The 20,826-nt window shown below is 23.4% G+C and overlaps 1 protein-coding gene across 2 annotated transcripts; it reads left to right on the forward strand.

Annotated features, from left to right (window-relative positions):
* The first annotated feature begins 4,386 nt into the window (after nt 1-4,386).
* On the forward strand, nt 4,387-20,299 carry LOC145829749 (WD repeat-containing protein 13-like). Of its 2 annotated transcripts, none has more exons than XM_082937627.1 (14): nt 4,387-4,494; nt 6,441-6,497; nt 6,559-6,640; nt 6,877-6,931; nt 7,705-7,784; nt 8,185-8,270; nt 8,772-8,909; nt 10,587-10,692; nt 10,813-10,945; nt 11,304-11,387; nt 13,739-13,917; nt 15,555-15,673; nt 19,254-19,405; nt 19,512-20,299. In XM_082937627.1, the coding sequence occupies exons 1-14, from the start codon at nt 4,410-4,412 to the stop codon at nt 19,539-19,541; spliced, it is 1,386 nt and encodes a 461-aa protein (XP_082793753.1). In that variant the 5' UTR covers nt 4,387-4,409; the 3' UTR covers nt 19,542-20,299. The 2 variants fall into 2 exon arrangements, with proteins under 2 accessions (XP_082793753.1, XP_082793747.1); XM_082937621.1 differs by having other exon boundaries at nt 6,441-6,493; nt 6,552-6,640; nt 19,512-20,217.
* Nucleotides 20,300-20,826: the final 527 nt, after the last annotated feature.

Raw genomic sequence — 20,826 nt, forward strand, 5'->3', positions numbered from 1 at the left:
TTGCTTCTTTTAAGCAAAGACTCAACAGCTTTATAAATTAATCTGTTGGAAAGATATTGAAATATTCTAATATTTATAAGTTATTAATTTAGTTTACTACTATACTGATGTAACAAAGCATGTTATAATATAATTCGACGTTTTTTTCCTATTGAATATTGACTACATAAGGATGATTTAAATATTTCTGATGCAGTTACTTATGATAGAGTTTTTCAATTTTACTGATCTTGGCCTGTAATTTGTTACTCATAATACCACCTTCCCAGTGTTTGCGGATCTGTAAAATTATCTAAGTTGTACAAAACAGTGTGTTAACTTAAAAAAACTAAGTTTGAAATGTTTACGAAGCGGAATAAAAACTTCAATGGTTTTTTACATTGATTACTAGTTTACGAAATTATTTTAATAAGTCTTGGCTGATAACTTTATTTTATTTATTTTTGAAAAAAATTTAGTTGGTTTTACGGTTTCAGCAAGTTTAGAAAGAGAGCTCTTGTCTTTACTGTAGAATAAAATTGTGTTATTTTAAGTGGTTTAATACATAACTAAAAAAATTAATTTTCTAGCGATTTTGGTGATAATATGTCAGCATTGAAACTTTGTTTTTCTTGTTAGAAAATATTTCTTTTGTTATATACTTTTGTTTATAGCAGTAAAAATAAAGAAGAAAGATTTACTTGTTTACATTAGTAAGAGCAACAAAGGTGCAGGTCTTGCGGTGGACTGGTTTTCTAAGGTGAGAATTGCCTTTACAATGCAGTATGGGACTCCTATTTTCGGGAAAAATAGCAACAAGATATCAAACTGAATATTAATTTTTGAATTATATAAATTAAATGTTAAGTGATATTTTAGCTTTTTGCATCAGGTTACGAAATTATCAATGCAAAAGTATATTTAAACAAAGAAAATCTAAAAAGGCCTAACACCGTGAGCAATGAAGTCTTTTTCTTTTAGATAAGTCTGGTGACAGTGTTGACTCCGAAACTAAAAATGGACGCTTGGTTGACTTGTCACCTTCTCCCTCAGCTCTACAAAAGTTCAATATTATTTAAAAGTTTCAGCTTTAAAAGAATTGAATTATTTTAAGAGCTTTTAATTACGATGTTGGTTCTCACCAGGACAGGTATATGACAGAGATAACTGTTTGTATTCTTTGTAGGTCTTTTTTTTTAAGCAGTGTTGTGAATTTTAATGGTTGAAAAGAAATAAAGTTAGTTATAATATCTAATAGTTTAAGGGATTTTTTGAGAAAAAATTTGCGCACCCCCCCTGACCAAAATACCACGCTACGCCACTGAGTGATATGCTTCAAAGTGTTGGCCGAATTTGTAGCACTGCTTCTTTTTGCTTTGTAGCACGGTTTTTTTACCAATACGCATAAGTAAGTTTGTTTAATATATTTTTTAATAGCTGTTTTTTTGAGCAGACTAATAAGATTTTAAAGTTTTGCATCGTAATCGGCAACAACTTAAAACTACAAAAACTAAAGACTGTTTGTAATAAAATTGTTTTGAAATCTTAAAGTGCTTCTGAAAGATGCTTTCTAACAAAGTTTTAAATTTGTTTAAGTGGTCGAGTTTTGCATCGTTTCTGCCGTATACTACAGATCTGCAAATTTTAGCAAAACTTTGTGTGTTGTTTTTCATCTATAAAAATTGTTTTAATCGACAGACAGAAAGAAAATAACATTTTAGTATGAAGTTTCAACAAACACATTTGTCAAATTGTGTAAAAATTTGAAACTTTTTATCTTATAATGCGGGTTTATTTTAATGCTTAGTTGCTATAATTTAAGTTACAAACTAGTGGATGTAAGAGATAAGTAGAGTCATAGTTGCCAGATTTATATGAGATATGAGAAATCGTCATACAATTAATAGATCTTGTGCTTTTCATTTAAAGAACAAACAACTATTCAGTATAAAAATTCATTGTTTCTAAAATTTGAGAAAAATGGATAGAGCTGCTATAAGTATAGTTTTTGTATTTTTTAAGCTTTAAAATTCCATAGCTCACTAGTCACTATACCTTAACTGTAAAACACCTAGTATTGGTTATTAAATTTCACAAACTATAAACTTAGTATAGCTAGATTTAAGTGAATTTATTAAAACAGCTCTGCTTTGAAAAAAAAAATCCGTTTGTCGCAAAATTAAAGTTAAATGTTATATATGCGGCATTATACATTTCTTAGTAAAATATTTTTTACCTAAACAAAAAACGTTATGAGCTTTTAAATTTTTAATAATTTAATAAATTTGAAAATAAATTTTAAAACTTTATGAAAACTATCAAATATTATTTTTAGTCAGTCAGAAAAACATTTTAAGCTTTAGCGTTTAGCCTATTTTTGAAAGTTATTTAGCAATTTATTAATCATACTTAGATATATCCAGTAACTAAAGTGCTAATGGCAATAAAAAAAGAACTAGTTTAAAAAAATAATATTTAATATAAGCAATTTAATTTCATAGCGAAATTTATTTAAAAATGTTCCATTTTCAAATAAAAGAAAGAAAATATTTTTTTTTAGTTTCGGACTCGATTAAAAAGAATTTATAAAGTTAGAAACATTCATAATTTCTACTCACTTAGTAATAAAGTTTAATAAATAATCGTTTATTAGTTTTACTTTTAAATACCTATTTTTGGTATTAATAATAAAAGCTGAGCTTAACCAAAAATCTAAGTATAAAAGTTTCATTCAGCTTTTTAAAACCATTTTCGGTCCTGGCTACTGATAGTTCTATTTTTATTGGTTCATAAAAATTAACTTTCTCCTTAATGGGCTTTTTTACTACTGATGTAACATTTTCAGCTGACTTTTGACAATAATAGAAAAATTGTTTTCTTAAAACCAAAACATATAAAATGTAGAAAAATGTAAGTTAACTTATTTTTTGATTAAAAGTTTATTAATGATAAGCCAATATTTTAAAAAAGTCATTAAGTTTTGTTTTGGAATTTATAAAAAACAAAAAGTCATATTTAGACTCATTTTTTATATTTATAGAAAGTCTGAACTCTCAAAATTATTTTCAATGTACCTGGTTTTGGTAATCAAGCTGCACATCATTAAGGGCAAAAGGGGGGTAAAACTTTTTTTACATTTTTATCTTACTTTAAAGATCTTTAACTTAGCTAAGAGTTGTTTTTTATTGCATTTTAATATTCAAATAAATTTTTGAGGTATAAGAGTTAAATAGCTTCCTTATAGAAGCACCAAAGTCATATGTCAAAATAGTTTTTATTAAAATATTTATCTTCTCCAACATATTTTAGCTTTTTTCTTAACTTGTTACAGTTATACTTTCAAAAAAAAAGTTAAAAAAAAAAGTTTAATCTTTTTCATTTATAATGTTTTTTTAGTGGTTTTTTTATTGTTTTTAATATTTTTTTTAAATAGGATTTAGCTTTTTTCAGTATTCTTCAGTTTAATATATTTTAGAATATGTAGCATTAAAGTTTTTTTATAGACAAAATTCTTTGTTAGAAATGGAAAAGTAGAAAAAATCAGAAATGTATATATAATTATTTATAAAAACAAATTGTACAGTAATCTTCCTTTATTGTACCAAAATACGTTTCTGTGTGTTAATGAATCATCACACTTTAACTGGGGTGTTTAAAAAATAATTACTGTAATGAAAGAATAGAAGCATAGAATAAAATAGGTGTATACATGTTTTCATCAAAATAAAATATTTTCTACAGATAATAGTTAATAATAGGTAAAATACTTAATATTAAATCTGACTGTTATAAAACTATATAATATTTTAGACTTAATAATCACAAATATTATATAGTTTTATAACAGTCAGATTTAATATTAAGTATTTTACCTATTATTAACTATTATCTGTAGAAAATATTTTATTTTAATGAAAACATGTATACACCTACTTTATTCTATGCTTCTATTCTTTCATTACAGTAATTATTTTTTTACAGAACCCAGTTGAAGTGTGTTGATTTGTTAACACACAGTATGTTGGTACAATAAAGGAAGATTACTGTACAATTTGTTTTTATTTATATTCCAGTGAAGTTACTTCACTTAGACCTTTTGTTTAAATGATTAAACCTATATTTTTGAACAGTTATATAATTTTTTACCTCTTTTCATTAGCTTATTACTGAAATAATCTAATAATTATTCATACATGAAAGAAAAATGCTAAAGTTTCATATTTTTTAGTTGAACTTATTATTTAGTAAAAAAAAATTAAACTTAAAACACCGTTTATTGGTTTAGTTGAAAAAAAACTTCAAACACTTATTTACTTTTTTAATGGTTGTTTATCTATGAAGTACAATAAGATAGCACTTAATTTAGAAATTTTCAAAGTTAAAATAACTACAATTATTTTTATTAGCTTTTATATATTTTATTAAGTTGGATGTCATCTTCTTTTGTGTGTCAACAAATTGTTGCCCTTGATGCTAAATACAAAAACTATAGATGTAAAAACAATGAGCACTTCAGTATGTTTTGTAGTTATTATTAGTATTGATTTTTTATCCTGAAATAGATTAGTTGAATGATTTAAAGTGTGTGGTTTTATAAAACTAAATTCTTAAATATTATATTATTAAATATAATTTAATTCAAGCATACTTTTCCTTTTAAAGGTTACAACTTTATTTTATTTTTCAGTGTAAAAGCCATATTTTGTTCTTTATTTTATTTAAGAATGTTTAAGCTCTTTATTTTATTATTATTTTTAAATAACTTAAGATAAGTTGATAGTAGAATATAAATTAAGAAAAATACCTTTTTACAACTTAAACACAATTTTATTTACTTGTATTTTTTCTCCTATAAAATCAATTAAAAGCTAAATTACTTTCCTAGACTATTTATAATTAGAAAAATTAAGAACATTTCAGATTAAATTTTTACCTTTTAACATAGAGTTCAATATATTTTTTTGGGTCTTAAACGCCATACACTATTATATATATTTATAATACAAAAAAAACAACTAATTTTTGTATTGTTTACCAAGTTTCAACTTTTAACACATATCTTCAGAAGAAATAATGTACATATCAGAATTTTTAAAGAATCACAAAAAAAAACACATTATGACGTTTCAAATAAAATTGAATAATTTTAGTTAGCTTATCTTAAAAACAACTTATATACAAGTCAACTTATTTTTTGCTTTGTTTGTTCTTGTTTTTGGTTTTATTTTATTACTATTTTTTGTTATTGATTACTGGTTTTTGTTCTTTTAAAATACATGTTGTTTTGATTGTGGAGACAGGGTTGCTGCCTTTCTTTTCTTTTATTAAATGATAAATCTTTTTTAATTTTTTCGATTTCGTACTTTTCTAGGCAACATAAATGGCATGTTTTGTTGTTTTTTGGTTTTGTTTTATTTTTACAGAGTATATCCCATTTTAAATTATAGTCCTTGTTTGTTTTAAACTATTATATATAATTTTTTTTTTGATATTTGTTGTTGAAAAAACTATTTAATGTTCAAGAATGATATTTTTCATAGTTTTTCATTTTAGAGTTTCAGTTTTTGACGGTTAAGTTTTTTCTTTTTTTTTAAAGCTTTTTTTAAAATTTTTGATCTAATTTGGTGTCCGCTTGATGACCAGAGGTCTTTTTTGTGCACCCAGGTCCTTGGACCAAAGTGTTTTTTGAGCATCTATTTGTTTTTTTTTTTTAAACTTACACTTTTTTTTTTTTGAAAGCTATTATATGAATTGCTTTTTAAATATATGTATTTAATATTAATTATACAAAAAAAAAACAACTAATGTTTGTACTGTTTACAAAAGTTTCTAAGCATTACATAGCTGAATTACACGTTTCATCAAAACAAAGATAATGCAAACAGTAAATTTTTTAAAGAATCACCAAAAAACACATTATGATGTTTCAAATGATATTGAATAATTTTAGTTAGCTAATTTATAAAACAACTTCTGTACAAGTTATCTTATGTTTTGTTTTGCCTTGTTTGTTTTTATTTTTAGTTTTCTTTTGTTGCTATTTAAAAAGAAAATATTTTGGTTGTGAAGACAGGGTTGCTGTCTTTCTTTTATTTTATTTACTTAAGACTCTTTTTTAATTTTTTTGAATTACAATTAATAGATTTTTTTTGTAAGATTGAAAACTTTGAATTGATTTACATACTTAAAATGTTATAAATTTAATTATGATATGACAAATAACTTGTAAATAAGACAAAAATTTTATTTTCCACAGCCCTAGTTACTAATTATTTATTTTGTTTATTTTTCAGAATATAAAACTAGAGTGGAAGTATACATAAAAAAAAGTATTTATGATTTATTTTCACTTGCACTTGATAAAGTTAAATGTAATAAATCATAAAAATGATTTTGCTGATAAAGCTTTATGAGAATTTGTTCCTTTGAACTAACAAAATAAGTTTTTGCTTAATTTACAGGAACTGCATATCTTCGCAGGCGTATGCAAATTTTAAGAGACTACTCAGCAAATGTAAGTTTTATAATTTTTTCTGTATGGTAATAGCTACTTAAATAAATATTTGTTTAAGAACATAGCTGATTTCCAAGTTAGAAAAGACTACTTGAGACTTCGAAAACAAATCATTTCAAGAATGTTTGGCCAAATGTCTGAAGCAAGGTTAAAATTACATTTTTGAAAGTTTTCATTAGAAATTTTTAACAATTAAAAGTTTTTTATCTAGTAGATGTGCTAGACTTAAACTTTTTTAAATAAAAGCAAGTTTTTAATTAATTTTTTAACAAAAATATTCGTTTAATACGTTTATTATCATCTTTTACAAGTTTATAACTGTATTAGTTTTTATTTGACACTATATCAATGTTTATAATAACTAATCTTAAAAATTATTTTAGTAGTATGGTTGGATCCAGCATCCAGAGTAGTCGATTACGGCTTGACACCGTTGGGGTTGGTTATTGTTAGATAAGTTTTTTAGTTTAGCTGAAAATAAATATAGGTTTATCATTCTTATAAAAAAAAACATAATTAAAAAAATAATTTATTTGGACAAAATCTAATAGCAACAATGTAAGACAGAGTATTTGGAGAAACCGTATGTTGATAAATACAATAAGTACTATAAGTTTTTCATTACACTGTAATACATGACAATTTGTTTATAAAAAAGATGAATTTTAAAAACTTTATGATGACTTGTAAAAAATTAGAAAAAAAGTTTTAAAACAAAACACATATTAAACAAAAACTTGAGACAAGATTTATTCAAATAAGAATTATAAAAATGTTTTTGAATGAATCTTGTCTTAAGTTTTTAGGCAATAACTGTAGTACTCAAAAGTTATTTAAAATCTATTTTAATTTAATATTTAGTTTATTATTTTTAAATTCAATGTAGAACTTCACTTATAACAATGAACTATTCTTTATTGAGTTCTATAGTTTTACACTTTCATTGTTCACTAAATTTAAAATATACCTTCTAAAAATATCATAAATAAAACATTCAATATTGATACGATATTAATTTTAAGTAAACTTAAAATTTTTGAGTAATTTTTTTTAATAAGAAATTTCTCGAAGTTGGTAATTAAGAATGTTTATGTAGCACAAGTTTAGTTTTTTATTTAAAAATAATTGAAACAGAATTAAAAAGAATCATAACACACTTATGTAAATTAAAAAAAACTTTACAAATATGATTAAAATACATTGCTTTTTAGATTTCATCAGAAGATAAATGTGTAGTTGCACCAAATAAAAAAATGAGTGTAGTTCCAACAGAAAATGCAGTTGCTAGTAGGTTAGTATTAATAAATGTATATTTTTGTTAATAAATAAAAAATTTAAATTACATATTAATTTAGTTGTAGATATTGTTGTTTAGTTGTATTTAAATGTATAGTTTAATTAATACTTTAATATTTATTTATAGTTTTCAAACAAACATAAATCATAAATATGTGATGATTATGAATAAATATAGTTAATTTTTCAAAAGTTTTTATATTTAAAAAATTAAGCATTTGAAAACTGAATGAATGTTCATCTAAAGACACAAATATTTAAAATAAAATTCTTAGTTGGTACTTTAAAATAATTTTTTGTTCCTGTGAAAAAAATAGAATTACCTAAGTTTAATTTGTAATATTTAAATCTAACAAAGTAAAGTTTTTGTTTAAAGTAGATGGTTTTTTTTACAGAAGTCTTGTTGGTGGTACATCAATAGCAGAAAATTATGCATTTCGAGGTATGCACCACATTTTTGATGACCATGCTGGAAGCACAAGTAAACAATTTAATAATGCTTATCAAAATAATTTTCATCGATACTTTTTTAGACTAAAATTATATTTTAAAGATTTTTATAAAGAAGATACTTATAATGTCTCTCAAAGTTTAGTAAAAGTTAATATATATCAGTATTATTGTTATTTTTTAATTCTTTTTTTTAGTTGTATACAGATAAATCACTGGTAATGGCTATTATAATATTCTTGTAAACTTTTTTTTATAGGTTTTTAATTGTATTATGTTTATGAACTTTGATATTTTTTGTAAAAATAATGTTTTTTTGTGAATTTTTAGGTTACTTTGACTATTATTTAGCGGAAAACTTAGAAACTCTAATAATTTTTAAATCAAAGAATGAAAAATGCTACAGAAAATTATTTTATTTAAATTACTATACAAAATACTCTTTTATCAATCTTTTAAGCTTAAACTTGTAATTAAAAATATTATTAAAAAACTATTTATAGTCCTAATCAATTTTCACATCATTAAACAGCTACATCAGTGAAATTTGCTAACAATGATAAAAACATGTTTGCATATTCTTCAATGTCTGGTAGTCTTTTTATATGTGAAATAAATCCTGTACCAAAAGTTTTTCATAGACTTGACAAACATGACGAAGGTGTTAGTGGTAAGTGTATCTTTTAATAATTATTCATGATTGAAATTTGTCACAAAATATTTTAAAAATTTATACTATTTTATATAAAATGCTCAAGACACAATGTAGTAAAATGGTTAAGTAACACAATTTATGTTTTAAAGTTAATTTTTTAAACTATTTATTGAGTTACTGTATTTAGTCAAAAAGCGAATAAAGAAGGGCCGAAAGTAACTTAATTTCTTAACTTAAACAAATGTTTAGTATATAAAATGCTGTTTCTAAATTTTTAAAGTTTTAAATGCCATCTATTAAATACTCATGTTAAAGCATTCCATTTAAACTTAACTATTTAAAAAGGTATTTAAGTTAAAAAAAAGATTTGTTTAAATGTTTTAATTTCAAAAAGTTTAAGTGAATAAAAAAATCTATAGTTTATACAGGTTAAACTAAAAGAATAAAAAACTTCTAATATACTAATGTCAAAAATATTTTTTATCAAAAGTTTTTAAAGGTGTGCCAGGGTAGCACATGATAATGTCAAAAGGGTCAGGAGCAAGATAGACTACTTTAAATGATATTGTTTTTTATATGTTACAATTGCAAAAATTTACGTATTGTTCAATTATGAGAGATAACTGTATTAATGGTAGTTTTATATAGCTCTGCATCTCTACGATGTTACCACGCGTCGCCTTTGGTAGTACCTATTTAAGAGTATAATATTGAAATTACTATAAACTAGTATTCTACGGCACATAAATGCTGAATATGGCCATAGCTTGCTAAGGTCTTGATCCAATCAAGTTTTAATTAAAAAAATAGATTGAATTCCAGTCGGGGTTGGATCTTGATTTAAAATCCTGGCAATAAAAAAAAAAGACTGTTTCTAGATCTTTTAATCTTAATTTAGGTGTACCAGAACAAATAATGCCGTTTTTTTTAATTCAAGGTCCAGTCAGAACTTGATTCAAATTTATTTTTTAAATTAAACCAGATCTTGGCAAGTTTTAGCTAAATCTAGCCGGATCCCTTGTTTTGATCCAATCGAACTTTAAACTTTGATATGCACTTTCTAAAGTGGCTTAAATAAGATTTTAATCCATTTGTAAAAAAAAAACATAGACCTTATATAACTTATAAATTTTCAGACAACAAAGTTTTTCTTTTATGTTTTTTTAATTCGATCAATTTTATATTTTTGTAATTAAAACAATTTTTTTTATTGTATTATTGTTTTTATAATTTCTTTTATGAAAAATTATATAATGTTTTTTTCTTATATTTTTATTTTATAACTACACTGTGTTTGCTTACAAATGTTTTCTTAAAATTTGTTGTTTAATAACTTAAAGTATTTTAAATTTTCAAACAATATTTGTTTTATATTAAAAAAATTTTTTAAAGTTCTTACAACAATATTTACTTTTTTGACTTTTGTATATTTTTACTGAAGTATTTATCTGCTTCATATTCTATAAACTTTTAGCTCATACACAAGTTAGTATCATTACTAATTTATAAATGTAAAACATATATATTAGATAGTATAAAAATATTTATATTGATTGGTTTAATTAATTAAGGAACAAACACAAATCATACAACAAAATTAAAGCTGTAAGTTGAAAAGATTTTTTATGACCTTATACTTATAGTTTTTTTATAACTTCATAAAGTTATTTTATTTTCCTTACTTAATTACAGACTTTGCTTGGTCACTTTCAAATGATTTGATAGTTTCTGTTGGACATGATTCTTGTCTTAAGCTTTGGCAGGTTAAAAATGGAAAAGTTTTACGTGTTATACAAAGGTAAAATTCTAAATTAGCTTGTTTTAAAAACTACTCTTTTAGAATTTTTCTTACCTTGAACTTGTTCTTAAATATAATTTAACTTTGAGAAACTGAATTATTTAATTTTTTTTTATATAGCAACAAGCTTGGAATGGTAAAATGTCCACTTCATTGTTGTTTGTTTCAACCATTGAATAATAACATGGCGTTGTGTGGCAATAGCTGTGGACAGATTACTGTTGCTAATATTTCCACTGGAAAGCTTGTAAAAGTTAGTTAAGTTTTTCATTTCTGCACGAAATTAAGAAATAATATATAGCAATTTTGAGACCTTGGTTAACTATAAAACTTGGTTTTGATTGTGGTATACTAAGTAAAAATTAAAAGTAATTATAAAAAAACCTGCTGTTTATTAAAAGTAAAGTTAATAATATGCTTTTAAAATAGTAATTCTGTTTATTGCAAAATAAATTTTGTTTACCAAATTAATATATATCTATAATACTTGATGATGTGTTATATTTTAAATTTATAGACTTAAATTTTTTAAAGATATTGTAACTAATGTAGTTAGTACAGAATTAAATTTTTCTTAGTACAGTAAGTAATCATTTATAACTTAAATACAGGGAGGTAGTGCTCGGGTTTCCGGTGCAGTTCTCTCAATGTCCTTTGATTCATCTGGCAGAATATTATGGGCTGGAACCGACAATGTTTGTTTTTAGTTGTAGTTGTATGAATATTTTTGTCAATAAAACATAATTTAATCTCTATCTAATGCTTAAAATAAACTTATAAAAACTTATTACAGTTCTTCAATATGTTACATGGGTTTTTAACAAATAGTAAATACTTGCTATGGCATTAATAAAATCTAAAAAAATATATTTTGTTTTTCTTAATAAATCCAAAATAGATTTTTATCTAATGACTGTCCTTCGATGTTTTTAAAAAAATTAATTTTTTGTTTAACTTCTTAAATTTTTTTTTTAGTTTCCAAAAGTTTTGAAAAAAAAGCTTAATGTTTTTAAGCCATGTAAGTCCTCTAGGTATTAATGTAGTTTTATATAGTTTGTAAAAAAAACTTTTCAACTTACCGTTTTAATTTTGTTGTATGATTTGTGTTTGATCCTTAATTATTTAAACCAATCAGTAAATATTTTATTACTATCTAATATATATGTTTTATATATTTATAAATTAGTAATGATACTAACTTGTGTATGAGCTAAAAGTTTATAGAATATGAAGCAGATAAATACTTCAGTAAAAATATACAAAAGTCAAAAAAATAATTATTGTTGTAAGAACTTTAATAAAGTTTTTTAATTAGAAAAAAAAATTGTTTAAAAATTTATAATATTTGAAGTTATTAAATAATTAATTTTAAGAAAACATTTGTAAGCAAACACAGTTTTTTCATTTTATTTATATCCTGTAAAACATCATATAATATATTTTAAACACAATTTATATTTTGGCTTCTATATTTTTGACTATAAAACTAATTAAAAGTAATTATGTTGTAGTCAAATTACAATTCTACAACATTACATCAGTAAAACTATGGAGAAAATGTCCTATATCTACTTATATCTCATTAGCTAATGTGTTTTAAGTGAAAGTATTTTATAAAATTAAAAGTTTCATTAGAAAATGCTTCAGAAAAGTAAAATTGTTATTTTTCAAAAAACAATTGTATAAAAGTAAAATGTTTGTTAAGTTAGTGTTAGTTGTATAAGCAGTAGAATTTTTAGACGATAAGTATTCATTCATAACAGTATTCTTGTATTTTACATATAATATTTTGCCGAGTATAAGTATAAGATACAGTTTTTGTTTGTAAATGTTTTGTAATGGGAAAGTTAAAATAAACTAAATAACCTTGATACATAGAAAATTTATTAAAAGTTATCTTGTTGTAATATGCATTATTAGTTTATCATTTTTATCAGCTAATAGATAAAAAGTTCAAGTTTTAAGAATTATACATTTATAAATATGAGATAACTTTTAACAGGTTTGCTAAAAAGTTTGAATCTTAAAATAACCTGAATTTTGACTATTAAGGCAAAAAAATACTAAAAAAACCTGAAACTTAAAATATTTTGAAAAAAAACCGAGAATTTTTACACGTAAAAGATTAAAATTTTGATTACAAACAAAAAATTTATCATATTAGATAATTTTTACGTATAATATACAATTTTATTTATTATAAAACACATAAACCAATATTTTCAATATTTTATACTATTTGAGACAGTTTAAATATTATTTTACACTAATTAAAGGACTTGACAGTTATATTTTCAAAAACTTGGATTTAATTTTGAAAGCCTGGATAAAAATTTCAAAACACCTTTGGCAACCCTATTTTAAGATTAGCTTTGTTCTAAGATATATATTTTTACAAGGTATAATCATTTTAAGCGTAATCAAGAAAATGAGTAGTATATTTTATATTAATTAACACTGAACATTTTCAAATATTAATTGTAACATTTATATTTTATAAATAAAAAAATAGTTATGTTAGACTTTCCAGTATTTAAGTATGGTTTGTTAAATGTTTTTTTTTAATAATTTATAATCTTGTGTAATGTCAAATAAAATTATTGTTGCCTTAAACAAATAATTGCATTACATTATTAGCAGTCTTTGAATTTTGTGTTTACTAATGATCCTCTTACAGTTAGTTTTTAAATTAGTTGCTAAACTTAACCTATTGCCTACTGATAACCAATGAAAACTATTTCAATAATCATTGTTCAATTTTTTAATGTAAATCTTAAAAGTAATAGATTCAATTCAAAAATTAGTTATATATTTATAAGTTAAGGCTACTAATACAATATACGGATATTTTGAATAAAAAAAGGATGTAAAAAAGCACAATATTACATTTTCTAAAACCTAATGCTTTAATTGAACGTTCTATTTTAAAGTACATACTTTCATCATCTTTCAAATAACCTTGGTAGTAAAAAAACTTTTTATAAAGATAATAGTAGATATTTTAGTTGTTGTTATAATATGTAGTAACATTTTCTTCACCATACAGGGATATGCGATCTCATTTACTTTTGACTTTTTGACTGGGCGAATCAGTAAGCAATATGAGATGTGTATATCCAAATTGAAGATGATTTCAAGTATAAAATCTCGTTCGTGGGTTAGCAGAGAGGCCAGAGACCCGTCACTACTCATTAATACATCCAACAACAAGTTGCAGTTATTTAAGTAAGTGTATTTTTAGTATATAATTATTAAAGAACCTTTAACTCATAAGCAATACCAGTCAGTATGTTCCTATTAAAATATTATTCATTCTTTAAAAACTAAAACTTAAAGAACGTAAATCCATACTGCTTTATCTTATACTTTTTTAATTATTACTTAATAAGTTCAAATCTATTAAAATTGTATTTTATATGTAACTAGTGTTTTAGTTGTAAATATCTAAATAACTTTAAAGATAAAGGTTGTTTAAGGCTTTTTTATTTTTACTTTAAATTTAAAACATTCTAAATAATTTAAAACTAATCATAAATAATAATTAAAGAAATAAAGTCCTATATAATTTTTCTTCTATATAAAAATAAATTTCAATTATATTTATTTATATTTAGTCTGGAACATTAGACCAGAGTGTATAAAGAATATCTGGTAAAAAGTAGTCTGATTTGGTTTATTTAGAAGGAATATTTAATAAAGTTTAGGCTGACCTAGGGTGGCATTTTTTCTTTAACGAATGCCGATTTTGAAGAAATTAAAAAAAAAAAGTATAAAATTACTAAGCATTAAGTGTTTTCAATTATTCATCAATTGGAACTAATTAGGAAATTTGATCAGAAATTTATTTGAAATGAAAAGAGTTTTTTTATCAGAATGCAGTCATTAAAGTCATTTGTAACTAAGTGAGTTAGGAGTAACTGCTAAGGGTGTGATAATTTAATGATTTAATATAAAATATAATTTATGAAACCAAGATATTTTAGACGTTTTAAACAATTTAAACATGTAAAATGATGAAATTTTGGTTAGGTACAAAATATATACTTGAAGGAAATACTTTCGTATAAATTATTGCTATTTTTATTATAAAACAAATTTAAAGTAGCATTACAGTATCTTCTTAAATGTTTTTATACTGTTTCAAGACATTTTTTTACCATAAACTTCATTTTATACTAAAAATAAACAAACTAACTTGTTCTTTCGAAAACCTGTAAAGTTAAAAAAAAAACCTTAGGTAACAAAATCTTATCAACTTTTCTGATAAGATGTCACATGAATGTCCTTATATTGAAGACCATATTCATGTAGTTTTTATAGTAAATATATGTACAGCATTTTGTTTAATTCTTTATCCTTTTATTTATAATTTATTGGTGTATTTGTAATCTAATATAAAGGTAAAATAGAAACAAGCTAGCTGTCTAGGTATTATACAAATTATACTTAAATAATAATAAAATGTCAGTTATTGAATTATTTTAATTATTATAGGTAACAAAAAACAAATTTCATGTTATTTTCAAACTTGAATAATATCCATTATAATTTTAAAAACACAGCACTTGAACTTGAACTAAAAAACAAATTAGAAGCAAATTGTTTGTTTTACTGCTATTTTTGTAGAACACAAGAGCACTTGTAGTGTGTATCTTGCTTTTCTAATTATACACTATTATGTACAAGTTGTTATCAAAGAAATTTATATGGTTTTCAATTAAACAGATTAAATAATTTTTTCTTATAAAAGCAATTTTTGAGTTATAAAATCAGTTTTTAACAAATGTTTTAAGATATCACAAAACCGTTATTGTAGCTGTTTTAGCGATTACCTGTGAATTTATTGATTATAAAACATGCAGAGTAATGGACAGTAAAGGAATGTTAAAATTGCGAAGGAGCTTTGATGTTAAGCATTCAAAAACCTTAATAAAAAGTATTTTCTGTCCCATCATGTCTTTTCGCAAGGGTGCATGTGTAGGTTAGTTTCAAAACTTTTACTTTAAATTCGGTTAGAATAGTGATAATTCTTATTAAGAGTTTGTTTTTTGAGGTTTAATAAAGTTTGAGTCTATGTATTACCCTATACAAAAATATTTAAAGAAAATTAATTCACTAAAAATGTTTCTTCTTCTTCATTTTAAAACTATTTGTCTCCATTTTTTTAGTTATTTTATTTCTATTATAATATTTAAAAATTTTCCCCAAGGAATTTTTACTTTTTAAAAAAGAATGAATTGAAAACCTACTTTAAATAAAATTTTTAAGTTTGGTTACTAATTATTAAATACTTTGTAAAATTTCAACTACTGAATTCTTTTAAACTATTTTATAAATGTTTACAAAAAGTTAGAGTTTTCTAGCTTAATAAATTAGTAATTAGGTGTTTAAATAGTTTTCGAATTGTCAAGAAAACTGATGATGATATTAGCCCTAAAAACAATAAATATAGTAGAAGTAAAGTACTAACCTTTTCTGAAAGTTTTAAAAAATGAATAATTTTTATGAGTTGAAAGTATGAACTTTGGTTATTTTTAATCTAAAGTTTTAATTTTAAACAGATAATTTTAAGTGACTTGAATGTTACTTTTTATTTTACAACATTGCATCAGCTTTTTTACTGAGATAATCGTTTTATCTTATCTTAATTAGGAGTAAGTGATTTTCCAATACATTAAATTTTGTTATTTTATCAAGGTCAGTTATGACATAAATTTATTTGTGAAGCACTATTCAAACATCCTTTAGGCATATGTACGTCATAAAAAAAGAACTATGAATTTATTAGTTATTACAAAATTGATGACTACATTTTTGATAATAACTTTTAATTTTACTTATTACTTAAGACTAATGGTAATAATTGATCAAAATTTAATCTTTGAAAAACTCAATAATGAAAAACATTTTAAGCAATTTAAAAAAAAAAAAACTTTGTTTTCATACCTTGTATTATTTAAAAATGTTCTATTAAAGTTTAAGCCGTTTTACTTTGAAATTAAAGCATCTTGCAGATATATTAAAGTTAAAAAGTTAGTTATAAGTTATTATCAGGGATAAGTTTATTAAGGTAGCCTAATGAATTTCAGTTTTATATTTTGTAAGAATAAGGTTGTTTTATTATCGACTCCAACCACCCGAAGATAATCAAGAAAAACCTACCCAAAATGATTGAGAAAAGACTAAATCGACTGTCCACAGACCTAAGAACCTTTGACAATGCAAAACATAGCTACCAAACTGCACTGCTCCAATCCAACTTCAAACACAAGCTTGAATATGAAAGCAAAGCCAACCCTGTTGACAAGAAGAAACGTAAACGAACAAGAAGAATTATGTATTTTAATCCCCCATACTGCCAGTCAGTAAAAACCAACATTGGGGGGAAATTCTTAGACCTAATTGACAAGCATTTCAAAACAGAGAGCATGAAAAAGATCTTCAACAGAAGTAATTGCAAAATATCATACTGTTGTATGGATAATGTCAAATCACTAATAAGTAGCCACAATAAGAAGATACTAAATAAACTGAATCATAAAAACAACCAAGAGGAAAAAACGTGCAACTGCCGCGACAAAGACTCCTGCCCCTTAAGTGGCAAATGTTTGCAGGGTAATGTTGTTTATAAGGCGACGATTACCAGTCAGAACGAAACAAAAGAATACATAGGATCCACAGGAAGCCAGTTCAAAAAGAGATGGTATGCGCACATTAGTGATATTAAGAATGAAAATAACAAGGGAACAGAGCTTTCCAAGTACATTTGGAGGCTAAAAAACAATAACACCAGCTACGATTTAAGATGGAGCATAATGCACAAGATCAGGGAAATGAAGAATATAGGTAAAATCTGTAAGACTTGCAATTTGGAAAAGATAGAAATAGCACTTGCTAATAAGAAACGAATTTTAAACAAAAGACAAGAGCTCTTCTACACCTGCCCGCACTTTAGGAAATTTTATTTTAAAACTTAGCGTATTAATTTTTCTATCACTTAGTTCTGTTTTTGTTATTACTCGTACCCTCATTTGTTAAGCGCCATTTTGTTTTATTTTGTTTTTTTATAAGCTAAATCCAAATCTATATAGAACAAATCATCTATTGTAAGTATAAATCATATTTAAAATTTAAAAAAAAAAAAGTCTTTTTCATTGTTATAAAACTTTTAATTTTGTTAACTAATTATCTAGTAATAGCGCTATACATTTTTAATTTTAATTTGAACTCAATTATAATTTTTTGCATTATTGTATTTTCTTAAGTTGTCCATCGTTTTATGTTTATCTTATTTTACAGGCCTGAAGATCCCTTAGGGGAGAAACATTGTTGCCTTGTAAATAAATAAATTAAAAAATTAAAGTTGTTTTATTATCATAAAATATTTACATTCAAGTAAGGGGTTGAATTTTAAGAAAAATAAATTCCATTTGTTGCCACAATTTGAGCTAGCTTTCACAGCATTGCTTAAAAGTGAAATTTGTTTATTTATTATTCTATTAGAAAATACTTTAAAATATAACTAAATATTATTTTATCGTTTAATTGACTTGAAATTCGTTCATTTGTTATAAAAAAATTAACAGTTATATATTAAGAAGTAGTTATCTATTACCAAGCTATCTTAGTTATGTAAAATTTTTAAGTTTTAATAACTAAGTTTTTAAATTAAGTTATTTTCATATTTTTCATACCTACAAGTTTTGGTCGTTTAATAATTTTTAGTTTCTATTAAAGTTTTAGAACATTTATTTATCATGTGTTGTTTTACAATTTAATCATCAACATTTGCAATACAGTTCTAAGAGTTATGAGATTAAAATGCAGGTTTTATTTTTTAATTACTCTATCTAAATAAACCTAACGTTTTATTATCACTTTAGTTTAAAATGCACATTTTCAAAATAATTAAACTTTTCTAAAACAAGCTCATATGTTTATCTCTTGTAGTACAGCCAAAATAAGTAGAGCTTTTTTTAACAGCTTACTTGTTAGTTAATCAAAGAACTCATTAAGATTACAAATAACAAGTCACTTTTTAAACTGTTACTCAGGCAATATATTCTTATTTAAAAACACTAGTTGATTGAAATAAAATGTTAGATTTATTTGTTTATAATTAGATTAGTAGTTTAAATTAAAATTAAAAAAAAGCTGTTGAAAAGTTTAAATCCGGAGTTTAAAGCAAACTTACAATAAATGTTTAAAAAACATTCACTCTGTTATAATGAAAATGACTAATATATAATAGCTTTACTAACACATCTTACAATCTTGCAGGTATTAAGATATTTATTTAAAACGTTTTCAAACTTGATCATTACATACTATTTATAAAAACATAATGTTTCAAAGCTGTTTGTTTAACTGTAAAGCATAAATGCAGAAAAGAGAGTAAAACTTAAAAACAGTTTCCCACTAATTATTAAGTACAGGTACAGATTGTTTAGACTTGTGATAGTGTTTTTTTCTTTTATACTTAAAAAAAATTATTAGTAAATGAAGTTTTATTATATTATACAGTTAAGAATTTTTTATTGAAATATTTTTTAACAACACAGTTAGTGGCGGGGAAGACAGTAACATAACATTTTTCGATGTAATGCACAAAGGTGGTAACTGTGTGGTGAATACTTTGCAGGGCCACTCTTCACCTGTCGTTGATGTATGCTTCAATTGTGACGAAAGTTTCCTTGTTTCTTGCGATACCCAAGTTTGTTGTTTGTTTAATTAACAAAAAATAAGTGGTATTTTGTTTTGATCTATACGCTCAATTAACTTCACTGTAATAATGTTTTATAATAAATTTTAATTTTTAGGGATCAGTTTTTGTTTGGAAACGGGTTTGATGCATCTGAAAAAGACGAAAAATAGTTATATACTCTTTTGTTTTAATAATTTTTTATTAATACCTTTGTGTATGCAATGCAGTTTAGATGGCTTGGTGTACTGTTTTTTTAATATAAGAAATTTATGACTTAAATTGCTAACTCTAAAAAAAAAACAATAATTAAACTTAAGGAAATACTCTTTATTTTCAAAACATTAACTGTTTATATCATATCTTTAAACTTAAACCTAATGTATTATATTCAATTCATTGTCTAAAGCTGCTGAAACTTAATTAGTTCCATTTCTTATTTTTTTTGTTTGTAGACTGTTTTAAACTTTATATGATTTATAATTTTAAAATATAACTTCCTACATATTTGCTACCACGTCAGTAAATAAGCAAGTTTTATTTTGCAAACGTATATAAAAGTTTAGTTTTTATAAAGAAATGTTCAGCAATTTGCTTGAATTTATGTTTTGGATTGCTTGAAGCATTAAATACTATTTTAGATGCTATTTTGTTTTTTAACTAATTATTGAGTGATTTTTTGTATGAAAACAGCTCAATTTTTAGTTTTATATTTTAATGTAAATATAAGGTAGTTTTTATATTTAATTAATTAAGTTGGTGGCAACCTCTCATCGATATTATGCCATGTTAATATTTTTTGCACCTAAAGTAATTTACTTATTAATTTTTTTACTAAGTTCAAATTATTGTTATAAAGTAGCTTTAATACGTAGAAAAATAATTAAAAATATTTTTTGTTCAGCTATTTATGTTTATTAGATGTATATAATTGAAGATATAGTTTTTTTTTCGTTCATCAAAGTTTTAAACACCATAACATATTTTTTTTAATCAATTTTTACACAGAAACTAACGTATATAATTGTTTAAAAAAGGTTTGTTAAATGTTATTTTAAGATGAATTTAATTTTTCAACATTAATTTTCATTCGTAAAATTGCAATTTGTTCACATATATTTTAATGCTAATATTACTTTATGTGTACATTTTTTTAGTTTTAAATGTATGTTTTTATACTTTAAGATTATCAGTTTGAATAGTAATACATTCTTTTTTAGTCTTGATAATGATTAAAAAAATTCATCTCTTGTTTTTTGCTTAGAATTACTTGGTACAACAGTTTATTTATTTTTATTAAACATTTTTTCAATGAAATTGCTTTCCAAATAATGTTTAGCTTGGCAACACGTAAGATTATCATAAAAAATTAAAAAAAAACCTTTTGAAAACAATGCATTTCTTTTGTTGGTTTTTTTGTAATCTTGTTTTAT

This window comes from Thalia democratica, chromosome 1 (genome assembly GCF_965202585.1).
Source record: "Thalia democratica chromosome 1, ktThaDemo2.hap1.1, whole genome shotgun sequence".
In the NCBI taxonomy this organism is placed as follows: domain Eukaryota; kingdom Metazoa; phylum Chordata; class Thaliacea; order Salpida; family Salpidae; genus Thalia; species Thalia democratica.

Coding starts and splice junctions, on each gene's coding strand:
- LOC145829749 (XM_082937621.1), top strand. CDS start 4,410: ATGTCATCTTCTTTTGTGTGTCAACAAATTGTTGCCCTTGATGCTAAA. Junction 10,693..10,812: donor GTTTTACGTGTTATACAAAG/GTAAAATTCTAA, acceptor TTTTTTATATAG/CAACAAGCTTGGAATGGTAA. Junction 10,946..11,303: donor CCACTGGAAAGCTTGTAAAA/GTTAGTTAAGTT, acceptor ACTTAAATACAG/GGAGGTAGTGCTCGGGTTTC.